An 11,977-nucleotide genomic window follows, 5' to 3' on the forward strand; every position below is an offset into this window, starting at 1 on the left:
ATAGGAGATGCTATAGAATGTCAGATCTTTGAGGGCAGGAATTTTTTGTGTATTTGTGTGGTTGGGTTTTTTCTTTTTGGACTAGATTGCCTCTCAGGTCCCTCCCAACTTTCATATTCCCTAGGCTTCCATTTTTTGCAAATTGAGGGTGTTTGACTAGAATGACTCCTAATGTCCCTGTTGGCTCCAAGATTCTGAGATTCAGCAGAAGTGCAATCACAACGTTATAAGGTTCATCCAGATGCAATTTTTATTAGTATTATGAGGCTTCCAAAGGGACTGGTGTGAATGTATAAGTCACACTTCCACTTTGATATTAAAATGTTCATATGTACAAACATTCTTACCCATAGCCAACATCACTATACCACAAGAGAGCTTTGCCTAGAAACATAGCTTTTCCACTTTCATTTAATTTTGTTTTTTCAACCAAGGAGGGGTTTTATGTGATTTGACCATATTAGCAAACTGCCAGGGGATGCCCAACAAGGGGACAGAACAGGGAAATGAACACAGGGAGGGGTGGCAGGGGGAGCAGTACCTTTGGCCAGGGAAGAAGGAAATTTGTGAAGTCTCTGTTCGGAGGGAAGGAAAGACAAGGACGAGATCACCGAGGGTCTTCAAGGAGCCCCCTAGTGACCTGTTGATTCTCTTCTGGGGTTTCTTTCACCCAGTGATGTTTGGGGACTGGCAGCTCCTCTCCTTCCCATTTCCCTGCCTGAGCTTTGCCCACCACCTGCTGCTCATCTTTCCTTCCCTGCCTCAGGTCTTGCTCATACTCAAAGGGAGGGCATGAGGATTCTATGGGTCATTAAGGATGACCTGGGTAGACACAGGCAAGGAGGAAGGGTGACAGGGCATTGTAAATGGGCCAGCTGCTGCTTTCGACCGTTTCACAGAATGTCTGGATTAAGAGAAGGGGAGACAGATCATGCCCACCCTCTTGGCCCTCGTCTATTGCTGAGAATCTTACCCTCGCCAGAGAAGGACTGGCCCAAATCTAATGGAACCCAGGAAACAGGAAGCAGAAACATCTCAGCTGCCAGCAGACAGCCTGGCCTGGGCTGAGACAGGGAAAGGCTTTGGCCTCATGGACTATGGCCAGAGGCTTGGACACCACCACCTTTCAAGTTTTGGTCAGGCCCATCTGCACTCTCTCCATGTCCTTTCCTGCCTGACAGGCTCCAGTCCACTCAAACATAGTGGCAAAGGGTCCCTCATTTACCCCCTAACCCGAGAGATGCTGATGATGAGCCAAAATAACCCAGGGGACCTTAGAAAGGGGGTTGGGGGACACGGGGCTTGCAATAATAAGGGGTAGAATCTACCTTCCTCCCCACCCCCATTCTCCATTCCCAGGCCCTCAGAGATTTGGGAATTGGCACCTAGGGATTAGGGATATCCTGGCCATGTCACTAGCAAGGGATTGAGAAGACTAAGTGAAAGAAAAGAAAACCAGCTTGTGGGAATTATTCCTGCCACACTCAGAGACCATACACTGAGGCCTGAACCTTTTCCCTTCAGACTGGCTGGGCATTAGTCCTCTTCCCCGTCTGTTCCCTCTTCTCCCCAGGGTGACCTCCTCCCCGGGTGCTGCCTCTTCTCAGGCCCCGGGCCCCTCCTGAGGTCATCCAAGAGCTCTAGTAAGAGGCCACAGTGGGAGGCCCCCCGGGGGCTGCAGAGGAAGGCAGGGCCTTGGCCCTCAGGGCCCGGGTTCCGTTTGCCCGGGTGCTGCCGTTTGGACACATCCCCCTCACTGTCCTTGACCCAGGAGGCCCTCCGGCCTGGGTGCTGCCTCTTCTGCTGCTTGCCATCAGCCTCCCAGGCCTCCTCCTCACGCTTGCCTGGGTGCTGGCGCTTGTGGACCTCCATGGCGGCCCCTCCATCCCCCGCTTCTTCCTCCTCTGCCTCATCTTCCTCCCTTTTGCCTGGATGCTGCCTCTTCTCAAAGACCTCAGAGAATCTCTTCCCAGGATGTTGTCTCTTCACAAGCCAGTCTAGTTGGGGGGCCTGCAGCTCTGGGAAAGGAAATAAGTAAATGAATGAAAACGCCCACCCACCATGTTACCCTCAACACCAAGCTTTTGTGCACTTGAATGGCTGCCTATGAGATAAAATTATAGTGAGGCTCCACTGTGCCCAAATGCCTCATCTACAGCCCATCACAATGCCTGAGGTTCCACCTTTAATTAGCACTTCATGGTAGGGGGAGGTCAGCTCTTTGCCCATGAAATGAATTTGTCTGATAGTGTGAATAACTGATCACACTAGGAAAAAAAGAGAAGTGAGGCTATGAAAACAAAATGTGTCTGTCTCACAATTTTACCACATACCATCCAGTTGCTTTACTGGTACCTTTGAGGTTGGGAAGGGAAATTCAGGTTGGTTCTACATGGACCCAGTGGGCAGTTCCTCTCATGGTGGCAGAATGGACAAAATGAAGGCCATGGGATGGGGTGGGGCTGCAGCCAGCTCCTACCGGCTTGTGAGAACCTATTGTCAAATTTTTAGTGTGAGCATTTACACCTTGGAAATTGGCAAATGCTACAAATCTGGGCTTGCTGATTGTCTAGAGTCAAGAAAGTGAGGGAGAAAATATTGTTAATGCAAATTCAACTTAGAGTGTGTCACATGTACAGTTTTCTTTCTAGTGGGCTGGTTGTCAAATATTTACCAGCACGCCAGGAGATAGAAGGATCACAAGTGCTGACATTGTCAGCCCTGACTGTCCCTTACAGATTCATATACATTCATCTGCCTGTATGCACCCTCAGGTACACGTATTCATACACACACTCTCAATTACCTCCACATATAGATGCAGCCAGATAACCTACTTTTACTCAGTAGCATGCTCTCTCAACAGATCATAGATTCAGAGATGGAAGGAAGCTTCAAGGTCATCTAGTCCAACCCCTTCAGGTGAGGAAGGGGTTAAGCGACTCACCTATAGTCACACAGGTGAATTGAGAGTTCCAATTCCAAACCCGGCCCTCCTCCTCATGTTCTACAAATGCCTCCCCAGTCAAAGCTCATTCCTATTACTATTCTCACTTCTAGACACAGACTCATATAGACACTCATGTATAAACCCCTGAACACCCTCTAACACATACATAGTAAATGGACAGCGACACACTCTCATGCTATGTTCCCTAACCATCCTCACTAAGATTAAGTGGCTTCAATCCACCCAAATACGCCAAGCCCAGGGCACTCTGAAATACCAGCTCTGACCCCTTGGGCAGCAGGTTTCTTGGGCAGCAGAGAACCAAGCTGATTCTTTGGGGAAATCATTTCATAAAGCTATCTCCACATTGCCGACCACATGAAAAAGGCTGGATTGATAAATGATCTGGTCAGTTTTTGACCCATACTCAGCAGCCAAATGGTTTCAGCTGCATGACCCAAAAGAAATGATTCAGCTGGAAATGATTCCCCCATGGAAGCTTCAAAAGGTCTGACAAGGTGGATGACCCCCTCAAATAGCTCAGAGGAGAGAACGTTAACCTGAAGCACTGAAGGCAACTTGCTCCCTCCTGGGTTTTGGCAAAAGGTTCTGAGAGAGGCAGCCAAGTGCTCAGGGTGGGAGAAGAGAACCAGGAGGAAGCCACTGGCTTTTGAGGAAGAATTAACTCCTTTAGACTGTCTCTGATTTCACCTTCCTGTCAACCAGCATTTATTACCTGGCAGGCACTGTACTAAGTGCTAGGGATGCAAATGAAGGCAAATCCAGGTCCTTTTGGGGGGCAGAGGAGCCTAATGGGTAGCTGATACTATCAGCTCTGCCAACCCTATGCATACACATAGATGCATAGACAAGCAGTATGTTCACAGATGCACACTAAGGCATAAATGCAGATATGCCTTCACATACAAATTTGTATCCTTACTGGTATGTGTGTCCATGCAGAGTTCCCCTTCCCCTTGCTAAAAAGGGATATGGAGACAGCGACCAAAGTAAGCAGAGAAGGTATGGAACAAAGAGGTAAGTAGGTGATACAGTGGAGAGAGTGCAATACTTGGCATTTGGAATGCCTGAACTCAAATCTGGCTTCAGACACTAGCTAACCCTGGGCTAAGTTACTCAACCTCTCTCTAGCTCAGTTTCCTCATCTTCAAAATAAGGATAATAACAACACCTACCTCACAGAGTAATTGTGGTATTAAGTAAGAATATTTGTGAAGTGTTTTGCAAACCTTGAAAGCAATCTATAAATGCTAGCATCATTAATATTAACGGAAAAGGGCATTGGATAGGGTGCCTGGAAGGAATACTGGGCTCAGGGCAGGTGTTGGTGTTAAATCTCCCAGTCATCCAGCTAGTTCTCTATCCCTACTTCCTCAGCTTTAGGCTAAAGGGATTAGGGTAGCTACAACCTGTCTATACCCACAGAATCCAAGCCTCATAGACTCCTAGCCATGAAGCCCAGACCAAAACAGGCACCTTAACACTCCATGAATTCTAATTGAAAGTGGGTAGGAGGGAAGAGATGAATTGCTAAAGACAAGAAATCTACTGCCCTTTTGTGCTGGACTGATCCCTCTGCCCCCAGAAGGGACCATGCCAAGGGTGTGGCCGCTGCCACCATATATATAGTCAATAGTGAGGTATGGGGGAAGAAGAGAGAAAGGAACCCTAGGAAACTTTGGAACATGGGCAAGGGAATTAGAGCATTGCTCTGATGTTATTAACTAGTTATATGATTTTGCCTTCACTAAGATTCATAAGATCATAGGATAAGAGGGTCATAAGGTCTTAGATGGATCCAACTCCCTCATTTCGCAGATGAGGAAATTGAGGCTCCTGGGAGCTAAGTGACCTGACCAAGGACACACAGATGGTAAGACTCAGAGGTGAGATCTGAACAGGGATCAGAGATCTGGCTACACCTGGAAGAGTCTTTTGAGGTTGTTTTACAAATGAGGAAATTTATGTCTGTAAGGCAAAGGGGTTCAATGAAATAACCTATAAAGTCCCTTCCAGCCCCAATATCCTATGAGTCTGTGGTTTATTCACAGATATTAAGAATTTGGTGGAAACACATTAAGCACTTCCCAGCCCTTGATGTTAGAGAGAGAAAGCACCACAAACCAGAGGGCAAGTATAGACAGGGGAAAGAACAATAGAGGCAAGAATGAAATCCTTCAGTAGCATACGGCTGACATGGCCCTCACTTTAATAGAAGTTCATTGTCCACTCCATGCCCCTCCGAGTTTGAAAAGGCAAAGACCAAGTTTAAGGAAGGGCAGACAACTCATCTCCTTACCTGAGTTGTCCTCTCCTTCCTCTTCTAGTTTCTGCAGGTTTGACTGGAGAAAGAGGTGCTCAGCCCTCTGCAAGATATCTTCCAGACGACCTCGCTCCTCACTGTCCACTTCTGCTGCAGCTGGCTGGCCAAGATTTATGGAGACACTGGACAGAGCCAGGGACAGGAGCAGCGGCAGCAGCCACAGGTGGGTCATGGTGGCACTGGAGCTATCCAGCATGGGATAAGAAAAGACAGGCATGGAATTGGGGGAGAGCAAGAACATTACTATCTTGCAGACCAGACACCCGTTGATTTCTGACCAGGAGGGAACAAGGTCGGGGATCAATCTGTCTGTCTGTCTGTCTGTCTGTGTCTATCTTTCTGTCTCTCCATCTCTCTTTCTCTGTCTCTGTCTCTCCCCCTCTCTCTACCCCCCTCCCCAAATTAAAAACCTTTTTCACTCCCTCAAAGACATTGTCTCCCTTCACCATGTTCTATATTCACTCTCCTCTCCCACTCTTCCCTCTTTTCCCCCTCTTTCCTTCTCTTCTTTCTCCAGTTCTTGTCCCTGTCTTTTTTCTTTCTTCCTCCTCTATTCCTCTCTTCTTCCTCTTTCTCCCTCCTGCAGTAGCTGCCCTTTTCTCACTTTGCTTCCTTCCCAATCCCCCTTTCTTCCCTCTCCCTCTTTCACCTTCTTATCCCTCTCTTTCTTTGTTTCATTCTCCTTCACCTCCCTTTTTTCTCTCCCTCCACTTGTAAAATATACAATATAGATGTGATATTTAAATTATATATATATATATATATATATATATATATATATATACACACACACATATGGGAGAGGGACTGGAACTGTGATTTCATTGCTATAGGAGCCCTAGATGAGAAACCTCCTTCTGTCAATGCAGGTCAGCGCCTTCTTTGTAACTTAGAAAGTGACCTAGAATATGGAGAAGTTAAGTGATTTGTCCAAGTCTGGATGTGATAATCAAAATTTGAACTCAAATCTTGCTTGTTTTGAGGCCAGCTGTAGCATGCCACCATTCATTTATATGTATATACAAATATATGCATATTAAAAGGCAGAAGACAAAATCATGTAATATGTTTTTCAATATTCACTCGCTCTTCTCTCCATATCTTATAGATATACATTCACAAGCATGTTGATGAGTATTATGTTCATAAATATTTATCACAGAAACTTAGAGTTGAAATCTTACAATAGGAACCTGAGAGTTGGATTGTAAGTCAGAAGACCTGGATTCAAATCTTTGCTCCACCACTTATTTTGGACTTCAGTTTTGTCATTGGCAAAATGAGGGAATTAGACCATATAGCCTCTAAAGTTCCTTCTAAATATGTGACTTGATATTCCTAGAGATCTTAGTCAGAATCTTAGAATTAGGATTTTAAAATCTAAAATTCAAGTGCGAATATTTTATGACAAATATCTTGTGATAAAAATGGGTGCATCTGTATAGACAGAGGTGAAAAATAAGCCTTAGTGAAGCCCACTCCCAACCGTGCACCTAGTTTGTATAAATACATATTTACACATTCTATACACATGCATGTAAAATATGCATTATACATATCTAGGTTTATGCTCAGTTGGGATAACAGACAGAGAAGTGCTTTGAAAAGTCTCAAATACTACACAAATGTAGGGTTTCTTCGTTCTTATCAGCCTCCACCTGCATTCCTGTGCCGAGATGTGCAGCTCACTCAGACAGCATCCCATTTGCTTTGGAGGTGAGATTTTCTAATCTAACCTTTTCAGCTCCAACCTCCAACTTCCACCACATCCTCCCGGCCTTATTCATTGAGATAAAAAAAAAGCACCAACCCCTCCCGTTTCAGGCTTCATTGCATTCAGAGAAAAAGCTTGAGAATTACCTGTATGCTGCCGACTGGTGAGCTGCCTTCCCTCTAGGAGTGTGCCAGAGCTCCTGGACAGAGTTGGTTGGGCTCCTGGAGCTGAGGAAGAGTAGCAGCAAAGGCGTACAGTAACCAAGGGAGCTCCCTCCCTCCCTGCTGACAGTGCCGGTGCTGTGCTGCCTGCCCTACTTATACTGAGTCGTCTGCGGGGCCTGATATGCAAATAGCTGAGAGTGAAGTCACTCCCCACCCCTCTCAGCCCCCCAACTCCCCCACCCAGCCAGCTAGACTTGATGTCATTGAAGTGGGGCTCAGACCAAAGCTCTTGGCAACTCCTACCATAGTCAGTCACCCTGGGTCCCAGCGGATGTTCCTTCAAGGCTCCAAGGGCACTGGAGATATTTCATGGGGCAGACAGCTTAAAGGCTGAGCTGCCCTCCTCTGAACGAGGGGATTTGGTGCTGGACAGGTGGGAAGCTGAACAGGATGAATGAAGGGCTAAGGAGTGAGAGGGAGGGGAAAAGACTACTCAAAACCATAAAAATCCTAGACTGAGAACAGGCAGAGAAGCCTTAGAAACCACCTAGAATTTTGACTTTAGAAGCCATCTACCCTAGCTACTTCATTTTACAGATGAGGAAACTGAAGTCCAAAGATGGTAAGTGACTAACCCAAGGTCACACGTGTGCAGAACCAGGATTGGAAGCTGGGTCTCCACAGTCCTATTCCAGTATTCTTTCTACTATATCATTATGTCTCTAGGATCCTAGACTGTTAGAATTTGGAAGGAACCCTAAATGTCATCCAGAATAATCCCCATGGGGCAGCTAGATGGTGCAGTGGATAGAGCACCGGCCCTGGAGTCAGGAGTACCTGAGTTCAAATCTGGCCTCAGACACTTAACAATTACTAGCTGTGTGACCCTGGGCAAGTCACTTAACCCCAATTGCCCAATTGCCTCACTAAAAAAACAAACAAAAACAAAACAAAACAAAACAAAAAACCCCAGAATAATCCCCATGTTTTATAGAAGGATGTGAGCCCTCAAGAGGGATCCGCCTTGTCCATAACACCACAGCAACTGAGTGCAATAATTGAAACATTAAAGTTCACAGACCATTCTGGTGCAGGATAAGGAGGGCATTGAGAAGTATGGCCTCTTGTTGATTGTACCTCCCTATAGTATTTGTGAGTGTGATTAGAGAATGAGACTAATTGCAGGATTTCCAAAGGGCTCTCAGGCAGCAGTCCTTGCCCAGCTCCAAAAGGATGCTGATGAGAGCTGGGGGACCCTTTCTTCTATCTCTAATTTCTGATGGCACATTTATTTCCAGAAATCTGTCATTATAGTGGGTGCAGCTGGCACTGACCAACAAGAGAGGGACCTGAATTTAAATCAGGGGAGACAAAAAAGTAACCAGGTACCATGCCTATGGAGGTCATAAGCCCCCCCCCCCCAAGAATCCTATGAAAATGCTTTATCAGAAGCTTTTGATCCTAAGAGCTCTTGTTTGTTTCACAACATTACACTCGTAAAGTTGATAAGGAAGGAAGCTATTATCCCTGTTTTATCCATTGGGCTGAAGAGATTTGATTAATGGTCCTTTCCTTCCTCCTGGCACCCGAGGCATTCCTATACCACAGCCATACTCTGACCTATAAAACCTGCTATAATTTAAAAAAGAGGGGGCAGCTAGATGGCGCAGTGGTAAAGCACTGGCCCTGGATTCAGGAGTACCTGAGTTAAAATCCGGCCTCAGACACTTGACACTTACTAGCTGTGTGACCCTGGGCAAGTCACTTAACCCTCATTGCCCTGCAAAAAAAAAAAAAAAAAAAAAGAATTTGTTTCCCAAACTAGAGGGTATTCACATTGTAATAAAGTCTAGGAGGCTTCAGGACCAAGTGAGAAGAATACCTGAGTACTCTTCTTAAATCCCAGATCTTCTGCTCTATCCGTATTAGTGTCACCTAAGGCAAGCCTCATCTTCCTACCTGAGACCTCAGTTTCCTCATCTGTAAGATGAAAGGGTTAGACTAGATGACTTCTAAAAGCTTAGACCTGGAAAGCGAGCTCTATATTCTGAGCCTAGAATGTTGGGCTCCATGACACAATTGAGTAAATGATTTGTGGGACAAAGAAGCATACTCAGCATCTCTGAAATGAGACTATGTAGAAAGTGTCTACATATGCCTATGAATCAAGTCATCTTGGGACCCAAGTCTTCCTTGTTTTCCTCATGCTTAGCTATGCAAAGGACAGAGCCAGAAGTATAACCCAAGGAGGTATGGTGAAATGAATTATATGAACAGTGAATTATGGAGTCAAAAGATGTGTGTTCTAGTCTCAGCTCTACTGTATAGTCTTGGTCAGGTCATCTTCCCTTTTCTGTGCTTCATTTTCCTCACCTATAAGATGAAGACATGAAGCTTTAAAAGAACTAGAGGAAGTTTGCTGGGTGGATGTTCTATGGAAGGTTAAAGGGAAAACACAGATAAGAATCACACATAAGAAGGTATGCATGGTGGTAATGGTGCTGCTGGTGGTGTATGTATCGTAGTGGTGGTACAGGTTTCCTTCTGCATTGGTGGAGGCATAACCACATGGGCAAGATCAATTTAAAATGAGCAGGCTGTACTTGAAGGTCTCTAAAGTCTGGATCTCCAATTCTATCATTTGGGATATAAACTAAACCCACTGTTTCCCAAACCACTGCTTTTTTAAGGAAGCAGTTGTATAAAAAGCACTAAATTTGGAAATAGTACTAAGTTCAAATGCTAGCCCAAACACTCACTAAACCGGTATGGCTTTGAACAATACTAATAATTGTTAACATTTATACAGTACTTTAAGATCTACAAAGTAATATATGTATATATGTACATGTGTGTCTACATATATACATACACATACATATATGTTTATGTATATATATGTATGTATATATTTGTTCTTCACAACAATCCTGTAAGGTGGGTACTATTATTTTCCCCAATTTACAGATGAGAAAATGGAGGCCTAGAGAAGTTAAATTACTTTCTCAGAGTTACATAACTGGTCAGAGACAAAGCAAGTCATTTATCCTCTCTGGGCCCAAATTTCTTGGTCTGCAAAATGACGATGTTGTAGTAAATCATAATAACAGCTAGCATTTATGTAGCAACTTAAGGTTTGCAAAGCACTTTACATGTGTTATATTATTTGGTCTGTATAATAGCCCTGTGAGGTAAGTGCTATTATTGTCCCCATTTTGCAGATGGGGGTTAAGTGACTTCCCCAGGGTCATACAACTAATAAGAGTCTAAGGGAGGATTTGAATTCAACTTTTCCCGAGTACAGGTCCAACACCCTATCTAATTCTGAGTAAGGTGAGAAAGATCTAAGGTCTAAAATCTGAAACTTATAATCGACAGCTCTAAATCTATGATGTACAGTGATTTATCTAACATCAGTATAAGACCTCTACTAGGAACTTATACTCTGTCTGGAAAATAAGACACACCTACATGTGAAACTGTTAAATATTTAGACAAAACTGTTAAATATTTAGACAAGACGATTAATAATTAGGTGCCTCTAGAGCAGTAAAGATAATAGGTGCTGTGGGGGTTCACAGGAAGAAGAGATCAGAGTGGGCATGTTGTAATAAACCTAGCTCAAACTGGGACTGGAACACCAGGAACTGATTTATGGCCACAGTTAGACTTTTCCAACACCCCAGGGCTAGGCAAGGAAAGAGAGCCATTAAGAAGCTTGGTGGGAGGCACTGTCCAAGGTACCTAGTCCCTATCACACCAGGTTCTTTGTTGCCATTCTCAGGTGCCCTGTACTCACTGTTCTAGTTCTATGTTATTCATTGATTAAACCTCCACAGTAGGTGAGAATTGCCCACAGCACAAAGGACGATTTCAGTCTTGTAGTTACGGAGCTTAAAGTCAAAAATGATAAGACAAACGCCACCTAACAGTCCAATGTAGTGTATTTGAAGTCACAGGACCAGGAATAGAATCCTATCTTTGTTCGATGGCTCTATGATTTGGGGCAAGCCATTTATCTCTGAGATTCAGCTCCATCACATTAATGATGAAGGGGCTTGTCTAGATGATCTTTTAAAGTCCTTTTCTGCTCTAAATCCTATGAGCCTAATGTCATCTCAAATAAAATCATAGAATCTCAGAACTTGAAGGGATTACAGAGGTTCCCTAGCTCATCATCCTACCCATTGCAGTAATCACTGCTACAGCATCCTAGGCAAATAGTCATGTAGTTACTAAATGAATGTGTCTGGGGAAAGGGGAAAGGGCAAATAGGGAGAAAGGTGTGGCATGGCCAAGAATCTACAAAATTAGACCAATTCATGGTAATACAGACCAGACTATTAGATATTTTCTTATTTTAAACCAAAATCTAGTTTCCTTTAACTGTCACCCATTTTTCTTCTACCCTCTGAAGGCCCAAATGATAAATGTGATACTTCCTCTAAAGGACCACTTTTCTGATTATTGAAGACACTGTACATGTCTTTCCTAAGAGGCCAGACAGTGAAAGCACAGCATGATAGGCTCAGAAATTTGGGTTTTATTTTGTGGATAATAAAAAGCTACTGGAGGCAGCTGGGTGGCGCAGTAGATAGAGCACCAGCCCTGGAGTCAGGAGTACCTGAGTTCAAATCTGGCCTCAGACACTTAACACACACTTACTAGCTGTGTGACCCTGGGCAAGTCACTTAACCCCAATTGCCTCACTAAAAAAAATTTAAAAATTAAAAAATTAAAAAAAAATAAAAAGCTACTGAATGAAAAACACCACAGTCTACAAATTCTGTGTCTTACCCTTACAA

At 44.2% G+C, this 11,977-nt stretch overlaps 1 protein-coding gene across 1 annotated transcript; it reads right to left on the reverse strand.

The window, feature by feature from the left end:
• Positions 1-242: 242 nt before the first annotated feature.
• TRH (thyrotropin releasing hormone) lies at positions 243-7,286 on the reverse strand. The gene is made up of 3 exons (XM_043976224.1): positions 7,155-7,286; positions 5,271-5,479; positions 243-2,018 (listed from the first exon to the last, which is right to left on the reverse strand). The coding sequence occupies exons 2-3, from the start codon at positions 5,464-5,466 to the stop codon at positions 1,537-1,539; spliced, it is 678 nt and encodes a 225-aa protein (XP_043832159.1). The 5' UTR covers positions 5,467-5,479; positions 7,155-7,286; the 3' UTR covers positions 243-1,536.
• Between the last annotated feature and the right edge of the window lie 4,691 nt (positions 7,287-11,977).

Source organism: Dromiciops gliroides, chromosome 1 (assembly GCF_019393635.1).
Source record: "Dromiciops gliroides isolate mDroGli1 chromosome 1, mDroGli1.pri, whole genome shotgun sequence".
NCBI lineage: Eukaryota > Metazoa > Chordata > Mammalia > Microbiotheria > Microbiotheriidae > Dromiciops > Dromiciops gliroides.

Excerpts from the sequence above, each read along its gene's own strand:
- TRH (XM_043976224.1), bottom strand. The coding sequence starts at position 5,466 with ATGACCCACCTGTGGCTGCTGCCGCTGCTCCTGTCCCTGGCTCTGTCC. Across the intron at positions 2,019-5,270 it reads GGAAGGAGAGGACAACTCAG|AGCTGCAGGCCCCCCAACTA; the intron begins GTAAGGAGATGA and ends TTCCTTTCCCAG.